Genomic DNA, 25,437 nt, shown 5'->3' with positions numbered 1-25,437 from the left:
GAGGAATAAAAGGAAACGAAAAATTCCTCTGATGTATTTGTATGGAAAATAGTATTTAGAGGATTTTACAATTATATTAGAGACACTAGGAAGTATTTGTTATAGTGTATAATCAGGTAGCAGAACTTTAATTTATGCAAAGAGGATATAATTTTACAGGAAAAACGAAGGGAAAAGATGTGGGACTGTGAGACACTGAATGAAAACTAAAGTTTCTTCATCCATAATGGTAAGACAAAAAAATGTCTAACCCCAGAAATGAAAGTGGAAACATTACTACTAATTTGCAGAAATATAAAAGGATTACGAGATTGTGATGAACAACTGTATGCCAACAAACTGAATAACCTAGATAAAATAGACAAATATCTAGAAACACAGAACATACTAAGACTGAATCATGAATAGAAAATCTGAATAGATCCATAACTAGTAAGAAGATTAAATCAGTTACCACCCCACCCACCCTCCAAAAGCCCTGGTCCAGACCGGGTGAATTCAACCAAACATTTAAAGAAGAATTAACAATACTTCTCATCCTTCTCAAACTCTTACCAAAAAATGAAGAGAGAACACTCCCAAACTCACAGTATGAGGCTAGCATTGCCCTCATGATACCAGAATTAGGCAAAGACACTACAAAAAAAGAAAACTACAGAACCAATATTCCTTAAGAATACCAACACAACATTCCCCAACAAAATACTAGCAAACTGATTTCAGCAGCATATTTTAAAGATTACACACCACAACCGAGTGGGATTTATTCCTGGAATGCAAACGTGGTTCAACATACAAAAATCAATCAATGCAATAGACCCCATTAACAGAACGGAAGAAAAAACCCCACAAGATCATCTCAATTGATGGAGAAGAAGCATTTAACAAAATTCAACATCTTTTCACAATTAAAGCAGTCAACAAACTAGGAATAGAAGGAAACTATCTCAACATAATAAAGGTCATATATGAAAAGCTCTAACTAACATCACATTTTGTGAAGACCGAAAAATTTTCCTTTTAGATCAGAAAGACAAGCATGCCTGCTTTCATCATTTCTATTCAACATTGTATTAGAAGTTCTAGGCAGAACAATTATGCAAGAAAAATAAACACAAGGCATCCAAACTGGAAAAGAAGTAAAATTATCTCTATTCATGGATGACATGATCTTCCATATAGAAACATTAAATATTCCACACATGCACACACAAAAACAATGGTTGGAACCAATATAAAAATTCGGCAAAGTTGCAGGATACAAAATCAACACATAAAAATCAGTTGCTTTTCTATACACTAACAATGAACAATGCTAAAAGGAAATGAAGAAAATAATTCTAGTATTTACAATAGCATCAAAGAGAATAAACTACTTAGGAATAAACTTAACCATGTAAGGCTTGTACACTGAAAACTACAGAACACTGCTGAAAAAAATTAAACAAATAAATAATTGGAAGGACACCCTGCGTTCATAGATTGGAAGATTTAATATTTTAAAGATGTCAATACCACTGAGTCAATGTAATATTCAATGTAATCCCTCTTAAAATCCCAACGGTTTTTCTAGAAATAGAAAAATCCATCCTAATGGATTGGATGGACCAATCCATTAGGGACCCAAATTGCTGAAACAATCCTGAAAAGTAAGAACAAAGTTGGATGTCTGAAACTTCCTCACTTTAAAGCTTAAGACTTGCAAAGCTACAGCAATCAAACCAGTGTGGTAGTGGGATAAAGATAGACATATAGACCAATGGAAAAAAATAGAGCTCAGAATCTTGAGGATATTATGCTAAGCAAAATAAGCCAGTCACAAAAACAAATAAACAAAAACCACCCAACCACAAGTTCTTTATGATTCCACTTATATAAGGTATAAAAAGTAGTCAAATTCATAGAAAGTAGAATGGTGGCTACCAGGGGCTGGGGGCGGAGAGTAATAGGGAGTTGTTGCTTAATAAACATAGTTTTAGTTTTACAAAATAAAAAAGTTGTGGAGACCCATTTTATAACAATGTGAATATACTTAATACTATTGAACTGTATACTTAAAAATGGTTAAGATGGTAAATTTTATGTTATATGGTTTTTGCCATAATTAAAAAAGAAAAAAAAGGAGAGACCAGAAATAAATCCTTGCATATATAAATGATTTTCGAAAAAGGTTCCAAGACTATTCAGCACAGGAAACGACAGTCTTTTCAACAAACAGTGCTAGAAAAACTGGTTATCCACATGCAAAAGAATGAAATTGGACTCATACCTACCTTACACCATATACAAACGGATCATAAACCTAAACAAGAGCTAATACTATAAAACTCTTAGAAGAAAACATAGTGAAAAAGCATGGCATTGGATTTTGCAACAGTTTCATGGATATGACACCAAAAGCACAGGCAACAAGAAAATAAGATAAACTGGACTTCATTAAAACTAAAACATTTTGCATGAAAGAGAACTATCAAGAAAGTGAAAAAACAACCCACCGAGTGGGAGAAATATTTGCAAATCATGTATTTGATGAGGGTTGGTTATCCAGCATATATAAAGAACTCCTATAACTTAACAACAAAACAACACAATTAAAAATGGGCAAAAGACTTGAATAAAAATCTCTAAAGACATACAAATAGCCAATAAGCACATGAAAAGCTGCTCAACATCACTAGTCATTAGGGAAAAATAAATCAAAACCACAATGAGATATATCATATGCTTTAGGATAGCTATTATAAAAAAAAAAAACCCACCCCAAAACCAGAAAATAACAAATGTTGGCGAGATAATGTGGAGAAATTAGAACCTTTGTGCACTGCAGGTAGGAATGTAAAATGGGTGCAACTGTTGTGGAAAACAGTATGGTAGTTCCTCAAAAAATTAAACATAAAATTACCATAAGATCTAGCAATTCCACTTCTGGGTATATACCCAAAAGAACTGAAAGAATGGACTTGAGAAAACATTTGTACAGTCATGTTCATAGCAGCATAATTCACAGCCGTCAAGAGGTGGAAGCTACCCAAGTGTCATGGATGGATAAATTGATAAAACAAAATGTGATATATACATACAATGGAATATTTTTCAGCCTTAAAAGGGAAGAAAATTCTGATATATGTTACAACGTGCATAAACATTGAAGACAATAGCTAACAGAAATAAGCACGTTACAAAAGGACAGATACATTGCATGATTCCACTTATATGAGGTAGCTAGAGTAGTCAAATTCATAGAAAAAGAATGGTGGTTGCTAAAGGCTGTGGGAAGAGAAAATGGGAGTTAGTATTAAAAGGTAGTTTCAGTTTGGGAAGATGAAAAAGTTCTGGAGATGGTTGGTGGTGATGGTTGCAGAATAACGTGAATGTACATTCTAATGCCACAGAATGTTACACTTAAAAATGGTTATAATGATACATTTTATATTTTACAATTAAAAAAAAAACAACTCCCTCCCAAAAAAGGATATTTTGCACTGATTTAAAAAACAAAATAAAACAAAATAGGGTAAGGATATTTTTAGAAATAAAAAGTTAAATACCAGAAGAAATCAAATTTAGAAGGAAAGGGTGGGGGTGGTTCAGGAGCTATTTTCCGTTTCAAGCCAAACACAATACTGGGCAACTTTAAAATCTATGTATATGCACTAATTTGATAAGAAAAAGAAAACTTAAAATGACCAGTTTTCAAGAGTGCAGAATAATAAAATTCAATGTAATGAGTTGGTCTTTCCAGGACTTTGGAAACCTGAAACCTGAGCAATGACTTTGCTTTCTCCCACTTAAAGATGTAGCCTTGGGCCTGCAGGTGGCTCAGGCGGCTCCGTGCTCCTAAAGCCAAAGGCTGCCGTTTGGATTCCCACATGGGCCAGCCAGTGGGCTCTCCACCACAAGGTTGCCGGTTCGATTCCTTGACTCCCTTAAGTGATGGTGGGCTCCGCCCCCTGCAACTAACAATGGCAACTGGACCTGGAGCTGAGCTGCGACCTCCACAACTAAGACTGAAAGGACAACTTGAAGCTGAACAGCACCCTCCACAACTAAGACTGAAAGGACAACAACTTGACTTGGAAAAAAGTCCTGGAAGTACACACTGTTCCCCAATAAAGTCCTATTCCCTTTCCCCAATAAAATCTTAAAAAAAAAAAAAATGTAGCCTTGCCAATACTGAGTTTTGCTCAGGAACTGGGAAAGTCCCATTTTTAAACATTCCTTCACATGGAAGTGTTAAGTTTTCTGCAATGGTGATGCAAGCCTTGATGATAAAAAGAGTAATGGTATGGTAAGAATTTGGCTATTTTCTCAGTGGTGACAGGATCTTTCCTTTCAAAGAGCATGTGATGGATGAGAGCCCCTTACACCGCCCCAGGCCAATTGAAACCTTGCCAAGATCTGTCAAGTCACCTCAATTTCCATTGTGTAAACATACCAGGTTGGACAATTAAGTTTGCAAACTTGTTGCACCAATGTTGCTAACCTTTTTTAATATCAGAGGGATTATTCATTATGAATTTGTACCAACTGGACAGTTAACTAAGTTTACAATTTGGAAGGGCTGAAAAGGCTGCGTGAAAAAGTTAGACGACCTGAACTTTTCGCCAACAATTCACGGCTCTTGCATCACGACAATGCACCAGCTCACACGGCACTGTCTGTGAGAGAGTTTTTAGCCAGTAAACAAATAACTGTATTGGAACACCCTCCCTACTCACCTGATCTGGGCCCCAATGACTTCTTTCTTTACCTGAAGATAAAGGAAATATTGAAAGGAAGACATTTTGATGACATTCAGGACATCAAGGATAATACGAGTTCAGTTCTGACGGCCATTCCAGAAAAAGAGTTCCAAAATTGCTTTGAAGGGTGGACTAGGTGCTGGCGTTGGTGCATAGCTTCCCAAGGGGAGTACTTCGAAGGTGACCGTAGTGATATTCAGCAATGAGATATGTAGCACTCTTTCTAGGATGAGTTTGTGAACTTAATTGTCCAATCTCATAAAAGCAACTTATAGCTCAGGTCTATGAGTAGTCAGTCTCTTTCTGCTGATCAGTAAGTGACTCAGTACTCCAAGTTAACTTGTAAATTTCTCCTGACTCAAAACATCTTATATAGTTGAAAAGTGTTTTTACTTCATTTAAGCAATGATGAAGAAACACAATATATGTACTTGTGTGTGTGTCTCTCCTAAATCTCCAGTTAATCTTAAATGTTTAAAAAATACTGAAGCCCTTTAGAAAAATTCATTTATTTCATATATGAAAAGTAAAACTAATACTGTTAGATATGATCAATCTCCCACTGCTTCAGTTACAAATTCTCAACTGTCAACTACCCCTTTTTAAAAAATTAACCATATTGTTCTTTATCAAGTTTCATAGTCAATTTCATGGCAAATAGATTTACAGAACCCTGGAATTAGCCATGCTTCTGATACTCTGACCATGGAAAGAATCAATAATTTTGTCGAATTTATTTAAATACAAGTGTTATTGACTTTTAAAAAGTGTTACAATTAAAATTTGGAAAATGAAGGTATAAAGACAATTATCCATAATCCACAAAACCAGTAATACTATTAGCACTTAGGATATTGAAAAAAATGAACCAATTGTGTAGTAGTTAAAAGCCTGGGTTCTGAGGTCATTCAGATATGGGTTTGAAACCTGACCAAGTCAAGTTTCTACCTTTCAGTTTCCTCTTATTCAAAGTGGGGAAAAAAATAATACTTTCCTTATAGTGTTAATGGAAGTATTAAATGAGACGATGAGCTTAGCATAATACCTGGCACAATGTGTTATATAGTACATGGCATATAACTATAAATATTAGATATAAATACCTTACGAAATTGGAATCAAGCTGTATATACTGTTGTTTTTTAATGCATAGTTTTATTGTACATGTAATCATGCTTTACTGTTTTTGGAAGTATGTAATTCTAATTAAAAAGGGGACGTTGTCATAAATTCCTTTGTTTTTTTAATTTCTTTTTGCTCTTTGATTTTGGAATGTACTTCCTAATTTTGGAAGTGGCATCTAGTTGCTGTTATTTCTGTTTTTAAAAAAGTTTTATTGAGAGATACACTCAATATGGTAGGTGAGATATCATCTACCATACAATCTCCCTATTTAAAGTGCATAATTCAATGATTTTTGGTATATTTACAGATATGTGCAACCATTACCACAGTAAATTTTAGAACATTTCATCACCTCAAAAAGAAACTCTAGGGGCCGGCCCCGTGGCTCAGGCTGTTAGAGCTCCGTGCTCCTAACTCCAAAGGCTGTCGGTTCGATTCCCACATGAGCCAGTGGGCTCTCAACCACAAGGTTGTCACTTCAAAAGTCCGCAAGGGATGGTGGGCTCTGCTGAAGCTAACAATGGCAACTGGACCTGGAGTTGTGCTGCGCCCTCCACAACTAAAATTGAAAGGACAACTTGAAGCTGAACGGCACCCTCCACAACTAAGACAGAAGCGACAACAACTTGACTTGGAAAAAAATCCTGGTAGTACACACTGTTCCCCAATAAAAGTCCTGTTCCCCCTCCCCAATAAAATCTTAAAAAAAAAAAAGAAACACTATACTCTTAAATATCACCCCCAATATCCAGCACTAAGCAACCACTAATCTACTTCTATCTATATATATAGATTTCCCTGTTCTGGACATTTTATATGAATGGAGTAAAATAAGTGGTCTTTTGTGACCGGTTTCTTTCACTTAATATAATGTTGTCAAGGTTCACCCCTGCTGTACTTTAATCCTTTTTACAGCTGAATAATATTCCACTATATGGATATACCGCCTTTTGTTATCCATTTGTCAGTTGATGGACGTTTGGCTGTTTCCATCTTCTGGCTATTTTGAACAATGTTGCTATAAACATTTGTGCACAAGTTTTTGTGTGGACATATGTTTTAATTTCTTTTGGCTATACACCTAGGAATGGAATTGTTAGGTCCTATGGTAACTCTATGTTTAACTTTTTGAGGAACTGCCAGACTGGTTTCCACAGTAGCTGCATCATTTTACATCCCCACCCAGCAAGGTAGGTGGTTTCTAATTTCTCTACTTCCTCACCAACACTTGTTATCTGACTTTTTATTTCTAGCCATTCTAGGGGATATGAAATAGTATCTCATTGTGGCTTTCATTAGAATGGAAATTAGTGAAATAGAGAATACAAAAATAATGGGGGGAAAAAAAATCAATGAAATTGAAAAGTGGTTCTTTGAAAAGATCGAATTGCAAACCTTTAGCTAGACTGACCAAGAAAAAGAAAGATTCAAATTACTAGAATCAGAAACGAATGAGGAGAAATTGCAACTGACCTTACGGAAGTAAAAAGGATTATAAAGCAATACTCTGAACAATTGTATGCCAACAAATTAGATAACTTAGATGAAATGAACAAATTCTCAAAAAGACACAAACTACTGAAACTGACCCAAGAAGAAATAGACAATATGAACAGACCTATAACAAATGAAGAAACTGAATTAATAACCAAAAAACTACTGCAAAGAAAAGCCCAAGCCCAGATGGCTTCATCGATAAATTCTACCATACATTTAAAAAATTAATAGTAATTCTTCACAAACAATTCCAAAAAACAGACAGGTCACACAAGTTTGCAAGTGGCAAGGCCAGAATTTAAATCCAGTGAATTTGGCTCCAGAGTCTCCACTCTTGACCACTGTATTACACTGTCTTTCCAAATAACTGACTAAATTTGAACACATTATAAGACATCAAGTTGTTACTTTGTATTATCCAACTGTTGTAGTTCACGTTAGTACTTGTGATTTACCTGGTCTATACAGAAAAGGCTTGATCTGGGGACTGGAAAGAAAATCATTTATAAAATTGACAATGGTGCTGTATTTCATTCATGGAGCAAAATCTTGGCACCTACTAAAGCTCTTTGCACGTATTTATTTCAGTGTTTTCTCACAACAATCCCGTGAGATAGGCACTATTATTACTTCCATTTTCTAGATAAGGAAACTGAGGCCCAAGGCAGTCACCCAGGTAGCAAATGGCAGGGTCAGAATTTATCCCCCAATCTGATCCCTAAAGAGACTCCTTTCCACTAGACAGACAGACAGACAGACACAACACCCCTCTAGTGCGACCAATCTCATGTTTCACCCCTGTGACAGAGAGCTCTTGGCAAGCAGACACCCAGTCCTGTTATTCACCTGTGTGCCTTCTCTGGCTGACCGGCAGGAAAGGGGTGTGCTCCTTCACTGTTGACTGAAGAAACAGCTATCCAAAACTGTTAATAACCCCTCAATTTAGATACTTTATTCCCACTCATTTTCCGTTTAGCAATGAAATGATGAACGATAGGCTCTCTTACTTCTCTTACTTATTTAGCAGATCTTATATATATAGTCACACATCACATTACGACATTTCAGTCAATGACAGACCATATATACGACAGTAGTCCCAAATAATTACAATGGAGCTGAAAAGTTCCTATTGCCTAGTGACAGCGTGGTAATGCTGGTGTAAACAAAACTACTGCACTGCCAGTTGTAGAAATGTCTGGCACATACAATATGTACAGTTCATTAATATTTGATAATGATCATAAGCAACTGTTATTGGTTTATGTATTTATTATACTATACTTTTTATTGTTATTTTAGAGTGTATTCTTTCTACTTATAAAAAAAGTTTGCTGTAAAACAGTATGCTACATTATGCCTGCAGCAGCTTCATATATTTCATGTTTACTATGTCTCTTGATTGCATCACTTTCACTTGTGCGTGATTTAATTTCACGTTGTTTTGCACAGTAACATGCTGTATGGGCTTGTTTCTAGGAGTACAGACTATATGATGTGGCCTAAGTGTGTATATAGTAGGCTATACCACCTAGGTATGTGTAAGTATACTCTGTGATGTTTGCATGACAAACGCACCGAACCTATTTCTCAGAACACATCCCCTCATTAAGTGCTTTATGACTGTAGTTGTTAGAATATGTAGCGCAAAGTTATTAAACTCAAAATTTCAAAGAACACACACACATACTTATTCCTTAGAATAACAGACAGAAATCTAGGGAATATTTTAAATAGGAAGATTGCTTTTACACTCCAAATTAAGAATGCCTTCTATTATTTTGAAAATCTCCTAAAACTGCAACATTTGCCATGGGAAATAATAGCTGCACTAACACTATATGAAATTCCATTTCCCGAAGGAAATAAGGTACCTGATAAAATTTTAGCTAGAATATTTTCTGAATGCATACACAAAATATATGAACCTATAAGTTACTATATTTTAGCATTATATATTACTAAACTAAACTCATCCCCTAAAGAATTAATGACCTCTTTAGGGCAGTGATCCATGTACTAAATAGTCTTCAAATCAGCCTCAACTGGAAACTGTATTAAGTGCAAAATAACTCTAAATATTTTGGGGGAAAAATATTTTTCAAGGTAATTATTCCCATCAGAAACTAAAGCAACAAATAACCACAAGCATTTATTTTTAACAACTCTGATAGCCCTTTCAAAAATATAATATTAAAAAATGTGTGACATCCATCTGCTTTCATCTTCAGTTAGTATCAATCATTTGCTGGGGGAACCGGATGATTAGTTATACTGTTGCCTTAAAGTTAATGGTTAATCTAAAATCTGAAAAATCCTCTCACTACTTTTGTTGGTTTAAACTGGCATTTATGTATTTAAGTTTTATTTTTAAAAATCCTTTTCTTTAATGTCCATTCTTTGGCAAATTTGCATCTTCGCCCTAGAAATATCAGTACTGGTTCAAAACTGCAAGTCTGAATCCTTCTAATGGCTCCTGGTTGCAGTATGATGCATGGTTTATGGGAGGAACAATGGAAGGAGTGAAACAACTGGTCAGTGTGCCTTTGGCCAGTTACTTGCTTTTGAGCCTTGGTTTCCTCACTTACGAGATGGAAATAACGATCATACTAACTTCAAAAGGTTGTTGTAAGGATTGAAGACCTTGCATAGGATCTGGTACAGAGCGAAAAGATCTGGCCCTACTTTCCCCCCTTTACACCTCAAGTTGCCTCAACACACCAAACTATTTCATGCCTCTGTCGTGTCTTTACATAGGTTTCTGATTTAGGATGCCCTCGCCAGCATTTGCCACAAAGTTCCCCTGCCCCCCACCCCCCATTTCCTTGAGTCTATCTGACAGATGCTTACTTGTCATTCAAGACCCATCTCTAGGATCACCTTCCTCACATGAAATTATACTTCTCACCCTGTTTTATAATTACTCCTTGGCGAGGCTCTGAGAATGCTAAAGGAAGGACAAACGGCTCATTTACTTCCGTATTTCTCAGCACAGCAAAATCCCTAGTACATGTTAGATGGTCAGTAATTACTGCAGACTGCACAGAACTGGGTTTTCTACCATACCACAGTATTAACAAAGTATCAAATGTAGAATAAACTAAGACAGAATCCTGGAGTTAGAACTATGCTGACCAGCTTGATAAGCATCAGATTCTTTTAGTTTTTGATTCAAGGTGAAAGTTTTTAAAGTCACTTTATTGTGTGCAGCTAGGTCACACTACTCATGCAAAGAAATGGTAGCAGTGAATGTTTCTGTCATTTTTCTTTTGTCTTCTATGACAGTACCCTGCTTTGGATGTAGATCACATGTTGACTTCACTGGGACTGTTTTCAAACAACAGAGCACATTGATGTACTTTTCCTTTCAAAAGCAAGGGTGCCAGCTATTGTGCCAGCCCGTCACTCACCTCAGCCACCTGCTGGGTCCCCACTCTGTGCTGAACCAGCCCCTCCATATTTGTAGCCATGGTGAAGCAAGATCATTAGAGAACCTGTTTGGAAAGATGCAGCAACTTCTATCAGGTGGGGAGAAACCAGGCTACTTGAAAAGTATCAGCAATCAAAATGCATCTTTGTTACTGTCTTGTGCAGATATGACGCCCTCTATAGAAGACAGAGCAAGTAGGCTAAGCATATCTGGATATGCTGCATCAGCTTCCTCAATTACAGGTACAAAAATTAATTAGTAGAACCATTTCAATTTGGAAACAAGCCTTCCCCTGGTAAGTATAGAAAAAGACAAATTTGGAACTTTAATTATCAGGTCTCTTGGGTTGTAACAGCGTGGTTCACCTCTCAGGGAGGTGGGAATCACACTTTTTTGGATAGCTCCCTGTCACAGTATGCTGAGTAAGAAGGTGGCTACCTGAGAAAGGTGTGAGATCAACTTCAGATACACAGCACTAGATTGCAATCAACTATCCTTCTGTTACCAGTGGCAATGTGAGAAGTAAAACCCTGCGCAGGTGCTAACATACCTCATTCATAGATTAAAAAGCAAATACTATCACTAACAAAGGAAGAAAAGGAGACTGTATTACTAAAGTGGGCTAAGAACATGTCACCCATAAATTTATCAATTTACATTTTTAAGCACTCATTAAATTAGAAAACCAGATAATTCAGCATTCTATTCACAGAAAAAATAGTGCTATCATTTATAAAAATTGAGGAAGATTACCTAAAGAGCAAGAACTATGCTAACCTCCTGGATCGGGATCATTTGGGTGCTAGCACTACTGATGAAACAGACCCCCGGTCTCTCCAGGTCATAAAACATAGCTCCCCTGAGTAGTTCCTAAACCCTTTCCATTAACTCTACCACAAAGAATTCAGGATAAAAGGATTCCACTTTGTGTCTAATTCCTGGACAAATCAGAAAGACTTCATTATTGACTGCACAGGTCCCATAGTTAACAGAACAAAGCTCTGGTCTAGTTCCAGCATTTACATATGAAAACTACGTTACTACCAAGTGTGTAATATACACAAATGCACACACAGTTCATTTGCTTGGCCCTTCCTCAATCACAAACTGGACTATTTTGCAATGCAATTTTATAAAATGTTTTCCTGTAGTTCTTACCTCAAGTATTATAAGCTCTGATCTCTATGAAGCTCTTTCTTTCACTCTCTGGTAACTTTCTATATTATTCTATTCACTATTAGATAGTCCCTTCTATGATCATAATTCCCCTTCAGATTATTTTGGTGTTAAAATGGCAATGAGAGAGAAATGGGAGCACGAAACCATGATTGCCAAATGCAAAATAAGTGGCCCCTGCCTTCAAAGGGTCAAAATCCTAGAACAGCAAGTACTGCCCCAACTACTACAATGGTACCAGGTCACCAGTGTCAGTGATTCATTTTCACATAACAGGACAAAGTCTGAAACTGCAGAGGTAGTGTTTTTGATTATTCATTCTTTTGATAAGTAGTTAAAGCTTTTATTTGTTTTTCTTTGTTTCTAAGAAAAAAGCATAGAGAAACACTTTGGTCTTTTCTCTTTGTTACAGTTTGGTTTCAACCAGCAGAGGAAAAAAGCATCACTTCTCATATACCAAAAAAGTCAGCTGACTATTGTTTAAAAAACACAATTATTGCATATGAAAAGTCTAGAGTTTCATTTTCCCCTCCCTCAAAACAGTAAATAAGAGCTCTCTGAGAAATAAAATTGATATAGCCAATAGATATTACATATTAAGAAATAAAATCCAAATATGCAGCTGCAGCTATTAATTTTATCACTTTTAGGTGTTATTAGCATTTCTGTTGCTGTTATTAACTGCAGTTTGGTGCAAGAAATATATGAATTTGAATACCTCAGAAATATCATCAGGGAAATATTATTATTGGGCAGTATAGAAATAGAGTACTAGAAAGGCATCATCTTTCTATTGGGTTTCCCTAAAAGAGAGTTTGATCCTTAAGAAGTTCTGAGTTGAAGTGGATTTTATAGATGACTGGCTGCCTGATAGAAGTAACAGAAAATTGTCTGTAATGACTCACTTAAACACTAAACTGGCAGATCAATCAACTTCAGATAGGACTTGGGGGCTCCAAGATACTGCGAATGACCAGTGATTATAGATATCAGATCACAGAGAAGTAGTAGTTAACCTGTTTAGCTTAGAAAATATTCTGGATTATCAATTCTTTGTTGAGTATATAAATTATAATGTAAGACCCGGTCTTATATTAGTTTTTGCTCCAAAAGACGCATTAGAGCTGATTGTCTAGCTAGGTCTTATTTTCAGGGAAACACAGTAATACTGATAGTAACTAACACTGAATGGTTACTATACACCATACACTGTATTAATAAGCACCGTGGACAGAGCACTAACATTGCTCTTGGTAGAGAAACTTGAGGGCTTCAAAGGCTGATGCTGGACCCACTAAGTTCCCTAACCCTGGAATATTGCCCCCCACACAGTAATGTCCCCAGAACAGAACCTGATTAGTTGCCAAAAGAGCTATAGGACCAAGTATCTTAAATACATATATATTAAAAAATATATATATATAAATATATATACATACATATATATACACGTACCATGTTGCCCCGAAAATAAGACCTACCTGGACAATCAGCTCTAATGCGTTCTTTGGAGCAAAAAACAATATAAGACCCGATATTGTATTACATTATATTACATTAAGACCCAGTCTTATTTTACTATAAGACTGGGTCTTAATGTAATATAATGTAATACATTAATTTACTATATTAATTTTTGCTCCAAAAGATGCATTAGAGCTGATTGTCCGGCTAGGTCTTATTTTCGGGGAAACACGGTACAGTCTGCTACAAAATATTTTCCTATGGTAGCTTTAAACTAATCAAGTTCAATCACCACCAATCCTTTTTAGGGAACTTATGTGAAAGTCAATAAACTGCTGAGAATTAATAAGACCAATAAGGAAATAAAGGAGGAAGAGGAGAAAGTCCTTGTCCTTGAAGAACTTTAGAAGGAAACTAGTAATAGCTGCACAACGTAAATGTTACAATGAGTGTCCAAAGGAAGAAGCATCACCCTCTGCCTGTGGGAGCCAATAACAGTTTTCTAGGAGAGGAGCTATTTAAACTGGGTCGTGATGGAAGAGTAGAAATTCGGCAAGCAAAGAGGGAAGATGGGGAGAGAGTTCTAAGCAGAGAGGTCAGCTCATACAAACTGACAGGTATGAAGGAGAATGGCATATCTGAGAAACAGCCGGCAAGCTAATTATTGGAGAGGTCCGGGGAGGAGAGAGGCTGACGCTGGAGACAACGGAGAGCTTTGGCAGACAAATGAAGCGATCACATCTGGATCTTCAAAACAATCCTTTGGGCAACAGTATGGAGATGATAGAAAAGGAGAGACTGTACATGGGAGGCCAGTTAGAAAGTGGTGGCAAGAAAGACTAGGGAACAAAGGCAGAGTCTTAAACTTAAATTGCACTAGTGAGTTTTTCCTACATAGCATAGAAATGATAAAAAGTCATAGTATATAAAAACTATGAATACAGACCACAGAATGATGGAAGTAAAACTATTATTGCTTGGCCTTATGTAGTGGTAGGTTTTAGAACAAATTCTTGCAAATACAAGTAGATCAATATCACTCTTAAGAACAAAGAAGCAGAGAACCCAATGATTTTGAATAACTCTTCTAGGCTGACAAAAAGTGTATACAGCTGACCAAACTTTGCAACCAGTGTTTCTTTAGTCAAGCAGAACTACAGACAGACTCCACTGCAGTGAAAGTTGGGCTCCAACTGGGAATACCTGAATCCTCAAGTTTCCACACACCTCAGCTATGCTCTTCACAGCGCCTGGCAGGCTTAAGAGCCAGGGTCTCAACAAAAAACAAGCCCTGGGACAAGGAAACGCTATCTTCATTGACAGGAATGGGTGAGCCTGCCTTCCCCTTCACGATCAATTGATTCATGTCATTCATATTTATGTATTATGTGGACCATGATTATATAACATTCAAAATATTTACTATGTTGATATTTTGTCATCTAAACAAATATACTGGGTTCTAAGGCTTTGATGCTAAGTTGATCTCTCTGATAGTGAAATGCATGTGGTTATTGTGAATATTAGATCTTAAAAAGTACATAAAGGGCCTAATAACTAACACTGTGCCTGGCACATAGCAGACTTGCAACACATGGTAGCTATTATTGGTACAAGGAAATGGTGCCACTTTTACTTTCTCAAAGAAATTTGAAAGCAGTAACTCAAACTGTAAAATGTGTTTCATACTTAGGAATAGGTCTCTCATTTTGACGAAAGAGCCACATGAAATTAACTGTATTTATATGTATTATATGCTCATACAGCATTTGTAATCCATTCTGTTAAATTGTACAACTGGGCAAAATGAAAGGTCTGCATTAGAATAAACCTCACAAATATTAAAAATAAAGCAATTCCTATTAACTGTTTGTAAAACACTACTGGGAATAGATCGTCTTGATAGGTACAAGGTATTCAGCACTAATTTTGTTACACCATGATTGTTAAAAGTCTTTTCATACTCATAGGAAAATAAAAATTGAAGAATCTGGATAGCCTGAAAGAGAATTAAAAAAATAAAAAGAAATATACAGCTCAAGACTTGAAATCAGAAGTGGACAGCAGGTGGCAGATTTCATATAACATATATGTTCAACAGAAGAGGCTCACAGAGATGCCTCTAAGGTCAAGTTCATACATCCTGTCATCAGAAACCGTGCCACTACTCAAACTCAAAGATTACTTTTCGGTCAGGTGATTTCCTGTCCTCCGCAGGAACCTTATTACAAGTCTGGACTATAAGAAAGCAGCAGCAATGGTATGTGTGTGCTGGCGCTGGCGCTGGGGTAAGTGGTGAACAGCGGGGAAGAGTTCTATGCTACCAGAACAGTGCTACAATTTTCTGGGTGGAGGCTCCCCCCGCCAAAAAAAAACAAAAAAAAACCCACTGTACACTGTGGGTGATTTTCCTCACCTTAAAGGGTCCAAATGTTAAGAACTTTCTTCATTTCCAATAGTGTGAGCCAGGGATAGATGGATGGAAGGAAAGCAGGGTAAATTTCCTGAGAATCAACAATGTGTCTTATATTAAACTAGGCATCATTTAATCCTTAGCCTACTTTCTGAGTAGGTACTACTAGCTCCACCAACACAGACAGAAAAAAAATCAAGACTCGGAGTTTAATCAACTTGTTTCAAGTCATCCAGCTAGTAAGAAGTGGACCTAGGCTTCCAACTCCAGCTTGACTCTAAAACAACAATATTCTCTCTGTATGACAGAAAAGGAAGTCAAGAGGAGGGAATTTTAAAAAGTGACAGACCAGGTAATTACCGAAGGGAACAAATTGCTTGTATCAATGAGTTACCGTGTTTCCCCGAAAATAAGACCTAGCCAGACCATCAGCTCTAATGTGTCTTCTGGAGCAAAAATTAATATAAGACCTGGTCTTATCATTTAATAACTCATTTAAAAAACCACCAGTTCCAAAATACAGCAGATACACAAAGAACATCATCGTTTTGTTCTATGTTGTTCTGTTATAATGTTGATGAGCTGCCCTAGGAAGTTAACTCTTGTTTATATCAATAAGCCTATGGTAAAATTGGTTTCATCATGTTTCGCTTCAAGTTGCAGAACCTATCGACAATGTTAAGTGAAGACTTACTGTATGTGACTTATGTTTCAGTATTGCTCACATATATTTATGACCTACCTCTACCCAGACAGTAACATGACAATTCTTTTGGAACTTGAACATAGTTTCCCTTAAATTTTTACCTACATAATAATCATATTGATTAAAATCGTAAAGATAATTTTACTGTTTTTAAAGTAAAAACTTTTACTGAGTACAACATGCAAATAAATACAAAAGTGCACAAGTCATAAATGAAATAGCTCCATGAATTTTCAGTAAGTGAACCCACATGTGAATGCCACTCAGATCAGTAAAACATTACCGGCACCCCAAAAGTCTCCCTTGTACCCCCTCATAGTCATTTACTTCCGTTCTCTTCTCCTGACTTATATTATCATGGATTAGTTTTTCTTGTTTTTGAGCTGTATGTATATTTTTTGTGTTTCTGGCTTCTTTCACTCATTATTTTTGTGATAACCATGAGTAGTTACTTCATTTTCATTATTGTATAGTTTGTACAGTATTACAATGTACGACTATCCGATAATTTATTTACTCATTCTATAGCTGATGAACATTTAGATTGTTTCTAGTTTGGAGCGCTTAGGACTCCTGCTCCTCTGAGCATTTTTAAAATTTTTTTATTGGGTAACAGTGTGTCTTTCCCCAGGGCCCATCAGCTCCAAGTCGTTGTCCTTCAATCTAGTTGTGGAGAGCACAGATCAGATCCAAGTCTAGTCGCAGTTTCCAATGTAGTTGCAGGGGGCGCAGCCCACCATCTCATGTGGGAATCGAACCCGCAACCTTGTTGTTAAGAGCACCCACTAGCCAACTGAGCCATCTGGCCGCCCTGAACATTCTTGTACATGCCTTTTGATACGCTATCTTTTCATTGGAAAAATTTTCTTTTGAAAAAAATTGACTCTTACTTCTTCAGAAAAGAAACATAAATTTAAATTTCATTTGAAAAAATCAGCATTGTATTAAGTCAACAAACATGTTCTAACTACCAGTCTTTTCAGACAAGGGCTGACCTATACTCTGTGGTACCTGTTTTTTATCTTGGTAAAAAGTGATTTTTCAATAATTCCAGGCTCACTCACCTAACCAAATAAAAAGATGCAGAAGCAATGGGGAAGGACGGGAGAGAGCAAATGAGAGTGGTACAGAGAGGTAGGCAGTTATTGAAGTGTTTAAGGTATATGTGTGGGCAGCCAGGTAAGGAACTTTTATTTTTTGCATGGCTTCTATCAATACGTGAACAATAAAAGCAAATAAGGTGGTTCCCAGTAAAACCACGAAGCCTTCTAGCTTGAGTCTAACCCTACCCACCTCTCATTTTTCCTCACTCTCCAGTAGCATTCACTCAGTTTTTTAGGCCCCAATACCCGTTTACACCTCGCGCTAATCCAAACTGGAGAGAATGATATCCTCTTTTACACCTGGAATGAAATTCCTCCCTATCAACATTCTAACATTTCCAGGGATTAGACTTTTTGGGGTTATTGTCAATAATTACGGAATGAAAGGCTTTGCTTCCTATTAAGGGACTTCAGGCCTCCTACTACAGTGAAAGAAGTCATTTTATTGTCCCTAAAAATCACTTTGCCTCTGAGGATGGCTTTCATCATTACAGGCTACGTGGAGTCCAGGGGTGAACCAGAAAGGAGAGCTGAGCATGTGAGCTAGCCTATTCCTTTCCCATCCTAACAATTCTCCTCCCGTCCCTCTACTCCAAGACCCCCAGGTGCCAGGGGTGCGCATCTGCGCTTCCTCTCCCCCAATGCCCCATGCCAGCGCCCTGCTATGGGCTTTTATCCTGCCTGTCCACTCCCCCCATCACCACTGTGCGCTATGCTATTCGCACTGCTGTTCCTAGGCAGTCCTGACTTTTGGTACAGAGCTCCTGAAGAGAGAATGGGGAGCAGGTAACAGAAGTAAGTGACAAGGGATGTGCGGAAGGAATAGCAGGATGGGAGGGAATTACACAGAGAACTCAGCTTCCAGTAATTTTAGGTTGAAGGCAAGTAAAACTCCAAAAATAAGGTAGAGCTTCTTTTACAATGTGTGACAAGAGCATAAATGTGTCCATCAGGTGAAAGATGATAATCATACATGAAGGAAAAAAGGTCAACATTAAATTCTCCATAATCATTAATTAAGTAAAAACAGCTAAACTAAACTCTAGCAGGGGAGTTTTGCAGCAAATGTGAGCTCTAAGATGGATTCTTTCACAGCTTCTCCCTATGTGGTATTAAGGGGGATTAGTACCTGGTCTACGAGGTGCTTTGGGACAGAAGGAGCATATGGCACATAGGTAAGAGAACTCAAAGATAAAAATTCCAAATGAGACAGCCAGGCAGCTAGACTCACAGGCCAGTGGTTCATGCCAAGGTTGAAGGGGGGCTGCTCCACACAGGTTCACTTGCCGTATTCTCTATGTCATTTGGACAACAAGTGGCCCCCACTCCTGGCCCCAATCTCAGTGTTGGTTGCTCCCCTCCCCATTTTATAAGTGGGAAATGTATAAGCCTCAGAGAGGCTCCACACTCAAGGTTCCAGTGGCAGGCACTGCCAACTGTCACTTGACTACTTGGACAAATGTTAAAACTTCCCAGAAATCCTCATAAAGTGAGGTCACTACACTTGGGGTTTTTCTTCCTTCTGTAAAGGCATGTTCATGAAAACACAACTTCAAGTTCACCTTAAATAGAAGTTCACCTTAAATAGACCTGTTGAAAGCAATAAATAAGTAGTTTAATGGTGTAAGACAATATATAGCCTTTTCATTATACTATCAGTTCTTTGGTTACCCTGAATACCGGTAATTATAATTAGTTCAAGGAATCAAAGGTGTTGAATAAATAAGTGACACCAAAAAATCCTAGAACAGGATAAAAAAGGAACACCCCAAAATAAACAAAGAATTAAATAAAAATGCGACTGTTACTGCTTTTAAAAGATGATTAACATTTTATTTTTAAAATCTGTATTTTATAAAATAACTAAATAAAAATGTTCTATTTACCAGACTTTCCAGTGGAAACTTGGCATATACTTTGCAAAATCTGCTTTTAACCTTGTTAAAACAATTAAAAGATGATTTTCATTAATTCTGTTGCATGAATCAATTTATCTTTGAAAAAATAAATATTTAAAATTAATGGCTACAGAGACTTTCAACTCCAACTCCCTGCAAACCCAGAAAGGCTTCTCTGTTTTCAGATCCTCTGTGATAAACAAAGACCAGCATTTTTGATTTCAAGAAAATCACATTGGTGCTTTCTCAATTAAATTAAATGACACAATTATATCTGAGTTATTTATTAATGAGTTCCACGTGAACTCATTAACATTCATGTAATTTAACTTGTAATTCAATTAATTATTAAATGATCTATTTCTTGTCTTAAAAAAAATAAATGTAAATCAACATATAATTGATGACAAATTGATAACTGATGAAAAGAGATTCATCTGGGTTATCTTATCCATATACACGTCTCTACCCAGTGCCATATCTGTGAAGGACCACTTTCTAAATTTATCTAAATACCGTTAACAGGCATTTTATTGTTGGCACTGCTATCTGAATTTCCAAACACGCCCACATAAAAAGGCACCATTAATGAGCAGCAACTTAGTTATCAGTGAAATCATAAATTATCAATTCATTCACTCAACAAATAGTGTCAGGCATTCTGCTAAGTGGTGGAAATATAATGGTGAGTGAAATGATTCCTCCTCTCACAAGCTTATAGCATGGTAGGGGAACAAATATCAAACAATCATATAATGGAGTATGATTACAAAGTGAGATAAAGTTTATGCTAGAATAAAAGAATCTGACTACACTGGCAGTGGGCATCTGAGATGTCTTCCTAGAGGAAGTGATGCTTGAGCTGACAGAGGCAGGACTGGGGTGTGGGTGTGGGGGCAAGGATGTGAAGATTTGAGCCTCCGGGATCAGCAAGTGAAAGGACCTGGTGTCAAGGTAAGCCACAAAAGGAAACTGAAGGCGAGCCAGTATGTTTAGAGCACAGGGAGCTAGAGGTACAGGAACAAGTAAATCATTAAAACTCTTAGAAAGGTTTTAAAATAAGGAGCAGGAAAAGGGCCTCTAACATTCATTGGTTCTAGTTGGGCTTGAATAATGTAATGCTTAGTTTTTTGTAAAGCACCCCATACTTTTGTTAGTATTATTAGTTCCACTACTTTCTTTACTAAATAAACTTTTGGTCTGAATGCAGAGTGACTAGCAGAAAGAAGGGCCAAAATTAGAACCCCAGTAATCTAATCCAGCATTTTGCCCCTACGCCACACTGCCTAGAAATTTCATTTAATCATTTCACTAGTCCAATGTCTTTACCAGACAACTAGTGCTTCATAATGATAACAATAACTCCAGTTATGAATATTACTAAATGCCAGGCACTTTGCTAAGCTCTTTATTTAATTAACTCATTCAACAATCAATTCTAGAAGGAAGGTTCTATTATTGTCCAGATGAGGACACTGAGGCTCAGAAAAGTTAAGTAACTTACCCAAAGTCACACAGCTAGTAAATGTTGGCACTGTTAACTACAACACTAATTAGCTTCAGACTACAACACTGTATGTCTGTACAGAACAGAACTCATGTATAAAGAACCACATTTACATATACTGGGGACAGCCATCAGTGTCGTAGTCATCTCTGTATTTCCAGCCTAGCACCTAATGCCCAGAGCAATACCTTAGTGGGGCTCAGCAAATATCTGATGAATTGAAGATGGCTATGAGGGGCTGACAAGGGATTTGAATCGGGAAGTAAAGTGATTTTCTGAGGCTTTTCCCTCAAGTCACATATTCATCAGTAATTCATTTGATGGGTACATTTTGCTTGACTCATCTTTCATTTTTATTATTAAGATGAAGATTTATTCTCCATTACCTTTGTCATATTTCACAGACTTTAGCCTGGAATTAGAGTGGGATAATGGAAAGGACAATGCACTAGTTCCAACCACTCTCCAGTCACAACTGTCCTGTTCTCAATCGTACGAAACGCTTTCCCTCCTGGGCCTTTACACTGTGGTTCTAAGGAAGACTATTCCTTCCTTGGGTTCCTCCGTTCAAACATGACCTCCTCAAAGAGGCCATCCCTGACCATCCAATCTAAATGAGTCTCCTCAGGCTTTAACACATCATCCAGGTTCATTTCATTTCTTTCCTGGAATTTACCACTCTCTGAAATCATCTCTGTCTATTCACCTCCACCTCTAGTTCCAAGACAAGGGCCTTCTCTAGCTGGTTCTCTCGAAGTATCCCCAGTGCCCCAAAGCAAATAATCATTTAATCAACGAATGAGAAAAGAATTACCTCAGATTCACCTCTGTTCTCTCAAGCCCTCAAAACCCTTAAGCTTTCTACTCCTAGTGCTTCTACATCCGATTTTCAACAATAACATCATTTTTAAATTACTTTTGAGGTTCATAAATAGCCTGGACTCCATTTTCTGAGTAAAGCCCCTCAGACAATCCTGGGAAGGGAAGTCCGGCCTAGCAAGAAGGCTCCTTCTCCCCATTTTACAATCTATGAAACCGAGCTTCAGAAATAGGATTCGCCCACGGTCGCGCCGGAAATACGGACAGGAGCCCTAAGAGCTGTCGATTCCGAAAATCCCTTCCCACGGGCCAGCGCCGTGGATTCACGCTGCTTCGTCACCTTTATTATTATTCTACAATACTCATTTGGGACGCATTCCAGGTCAAAGGAAGCCGCTCGGACCTTTACCGCGCCCTGCGCGCCCCAGATCCACTTCTGCCGCGCCCCCGCGCGCCCCGCCCCCAGCGTCCCGGGCCGCACGCCGCACCCGAGTCTCCGATCTGCGCCCCGTGGGGACCGCCCTTTCCTGCCCGAGCCAATCAACAGAACTTGGAGTGGGGGGCGGAGCCGCAGGCCACAGCAGAGTACCAATTGGTTGGCCAAGCCGTCGCTCACGAGGTCGCGCCTCGTACCCGCCTTCCTCTTTTTCCTCCACCCTCCTTTTCAGAAAAAACGGCGGTTGGGCCGCGGCGGCCGCCAACGACACACAGAGAGCGGAGGGACGAGGAGTGAGGAAGGAGGGACTGCAGGGAGGAGGAAGCTGAGGAGGAGGAGGAGGAGGAGGAGGAGAGCCCAACCCAGCCAGAACCATCTCCGTCGAGAACAAGATGGCGGCGCTGGCGGAGGGCCAACTGTGAGGCGGGGCCGCGGCCATTCCCCCTCCGCCCCCACCCTCACGCCGGCCGGGCCGGTCAGAGGGAGCCGGCTCGCTTCGCCCGGCGCGGGCAGGGAGGGGAGGGGAGCGGCCCGGCCCACTATGCAAAGCGTCCGGCGCCGCCGCCACCGCCCCGTGGCAAAGGTAAAAGGGTCGGGTTCAGCCGCCGCCACGGCGCCTCCATGTCCGCGCGCCAGGCCCGCCCCCTCCAACGCCGGCCCGATCCCGCCCGGCCCTTTTTCAATTTTACCTCGGGATTTGGCGCCAAAGCGGCCTCAAAGCAGGTCCCGTGTCTGCGGCGGGCGGCCCCCGGCGCGGAGGGCAGGGCGCGGGGAGGCCGGGCTCCCGGCGTTAGCGGATGGCGGGAGCCCCGGGGCCGCAGGCTCGCAGGGCAGCGGGCGAGAGACGAGACGCCGAGGTGGGAGCGGGGGCGGGCCCGGGGGCACCGCTGGGGTCGCGGGGAAGGGGGGGTTTGTTATTGTTTTTGTCAGTGAAAGGTCAGAGTTCGTGACCCCGGTGCCGCCGCCGCCGCCGCCCGCGCGCTGGTAGGAGGAGGGCGAATGTTCTTCTTCCTCTTCCCTGCGCCAGCCTCGCTGCGGCCGCGGGGGGCGGGCGAGCTCGCGATTGGCTGAGCCTCGCGCTCGCGCTCGCGCGCGCGCGCCCGAAACCCCGCGGCCGGCGCTGCTCCATCCGGCCCCTCGCGGCCCGCGGGCCCGGCGGCGGCGGCGGCGGCGGCGGGCGGTGGCACTGAGTTCCGCGCTGTCTGCTTGGAGGGCCTCAGGCTGGGACGCGGCCGGCACAGCTGTCAGAAAGACATGGAATTTAAATGGCGCGGCCGCCACTGTTCTCGGGATAAAGGGTGGGTCGGTCGGTTGAAAAACCTGGGGACTCCGAGCGCCGTTATTCGGAAGCACGCTCGCTCCTCCCAGGGGACTGCGAACTCCTCGAGGCTAGGCTGGGATTGTGTTCTCTCAGTGACCCTCCACCCCAGCCTCCTGCCGAGCTGAAGCCATTGTGTTTGTTGATTGAAGAATTGCAGTTTGTTGATTGCAGTCACACACCGGAGCGCCTGTAGGTTCGAAGGGTGTGGTTTTTTGGGTAGGTATTAAATTGTTTGGGCCCTACTCGGTACAGATCGTATTTTATTTATTTTTTAAAGGTCCGAGGATGCGCCCGCTTCTAGTATCATCAGGTTAAGTGTTGAAACCCTCCAAAACTTTTTATGGTCTTTTAGTGAATGTATCCAAATCGTAAGTCCATGCCTCCCCCTCGAGATTTAGAACTACTAAATAGTGATACAGAAATACATATAAAGGAACTCTGCAAAATTGCTTAAATATATAAAGAAAATTGCTTCTGTTGAATCTTAGATTATAGGTTTTCCTTAGATATTTATCTTTTAAGTTGTGGTTTTGACTTGCTTTGGAAGGTGCAGACTGCTATTCTAGATGCCCTGAAGTGTTTAGGCTAGACTCTCCTTAATCACCATGCTTTGTAGGCCAAAGATCCTCTGCTAATTGTTTTTTTTTTTTTCCGTGCACTGTCTTGTTTATTATGAATGAGTACTGACTCCAAAATGGATGGGTTAATCATTTTCCTTGAACAGTAGCCGTTTGGGCTTTTATCACGGTGACCCAAACTTTGAGTATTTTGTCCATTATATTATTTCTATTTGACAAGAAATGCTGTAACCACCGATTTCCCCTTCTTCCTTGTTCTCACCTTGCAAGGATGTAAGTAGGGACGAGCGTTAAATTTTGTAATGTCACGGTGAACTACACATCCTGAAGCTGGAAGGGGCCTCAAGAGATGAAAGTCAAATCCTCATGTCAGGAAGACTTTACATAAGTGGTTAGAACCAGAAAGATTGAGTGATGTGCCTAAGGTAACAGTATTTTGATGGTACATGGACTGCTTTGCAATTGTGGAATTTTTTCAAAAATTAAGTTTTTAATGTTAAATACTGCTTCTAGACATAGTATAAAAATTCACACATCAATGAGTTTTGGGGTTTTTTTTGCAAACACTACGGTTGTACTAGATTTTGAAATAAATACTAAACAGTGTTTCTATGATTGCTTATAGTTTTCTTAATTTTCTTCATTTAATACCCAACATCTCTGAACAAGACACTGTTACTTCCATTTCACTGAGGTGCAGGAACTGAGGTTCAGATAAGTTAGGCAACCTGCCCAATGCTATAGGTGTAGTAAGTGAAGCCAGGTGTATAAAGGCCTCTGATCTAGGCCTTTTGATGTTAAGGTTTGTGCTCTAAACTATGTTGTATCAGTCTACCCTGTTTATAATAGTATTCAGTAAATTCTTAGTTAAAGATTAGTTTAATATTAAAAGTAGTAGCAAGGGATCATAATCTTAACCTGCTTGAGTGGCTTTTCTTTCTCTTAAAACAGATGCACATGTACACACACAGATTGCAAATAATATCAGCAGGTAAGAAGCCTCTGCAGCTGAGGTCAGCACTGCCATAGTGCCATTTTTTTGCTGCATTGTGTTTTTGCTAGAAGTCTTTTTAGTAAGAACTCTTCAAGTGGCTTTGTGACGCTTGGATTTTATAATCACAAAAAATACCCAAGTTGTATTATACTGGCTATTTCTTTGTCTATTAATAAGTATCCACATTTGCATTAAGGGTTCTTTTAACATTGTTTATCAGCCTTTAAA

General features: G+C 39.1%; 1 protein-coding gene across 3 annotated transcripts in view; it reads right to left on the bottom strand.

Moving 5' to 3' along the window:
- NR2C2 (nuclear receptor subfamily 2 group C member 2) overlaps positions 1-23,331 on the bottom strand; it is an 83,932-nt gene extending 60,601 nt beyond the window's left edge. For 2 of the 3 annotated variants that reach the window (XR_004425447.1, XM_033132121.1), the window contains exons 1-2: positions 23,006-23,331; positions 10,775-10,858 (exon numbers count right to left, since the gene is read on the bottom strand). Coding sequence is in view for 1 of the 3 variants with exons in the window: in XM_033132121.1 (XP_032988012.1) it covers positions 10,775-10,834 (60 nt within the window). In the remaining 2 variants the exon portion in view is untranslated. The remainder of the gene's footprint in view (positions 1-10,774; positions 10,859-23,005) is intronic. The other variant, XM_033132122.1, reaches the window with a different exon arrangement.
- Between the last annotated feature and the right edge of the window lie 2,106 nt (positions 23,332-25,437).

This window comes from Rhinolophus ferrumequinum, chromosome 17 (assembly GCF_004115265.2).
Source record: "Rhinolophus ferrumequinum isolate MPI-CBG mRhiFer1 chromosome 17, mRhiFer1_v1.p, whole genome shotgun sequence".
NCBI lineage: Eukaryota > Metazoa > Chordata > Mammalia > Chiroptera > Rhinolophidae > Rhinolophus > Rhinolophus ferrumequinum.
Note: the sequence above shows the minus strand (reverse complement) of the source record. Positions and strands in the feature narration are given on the sequence as shown.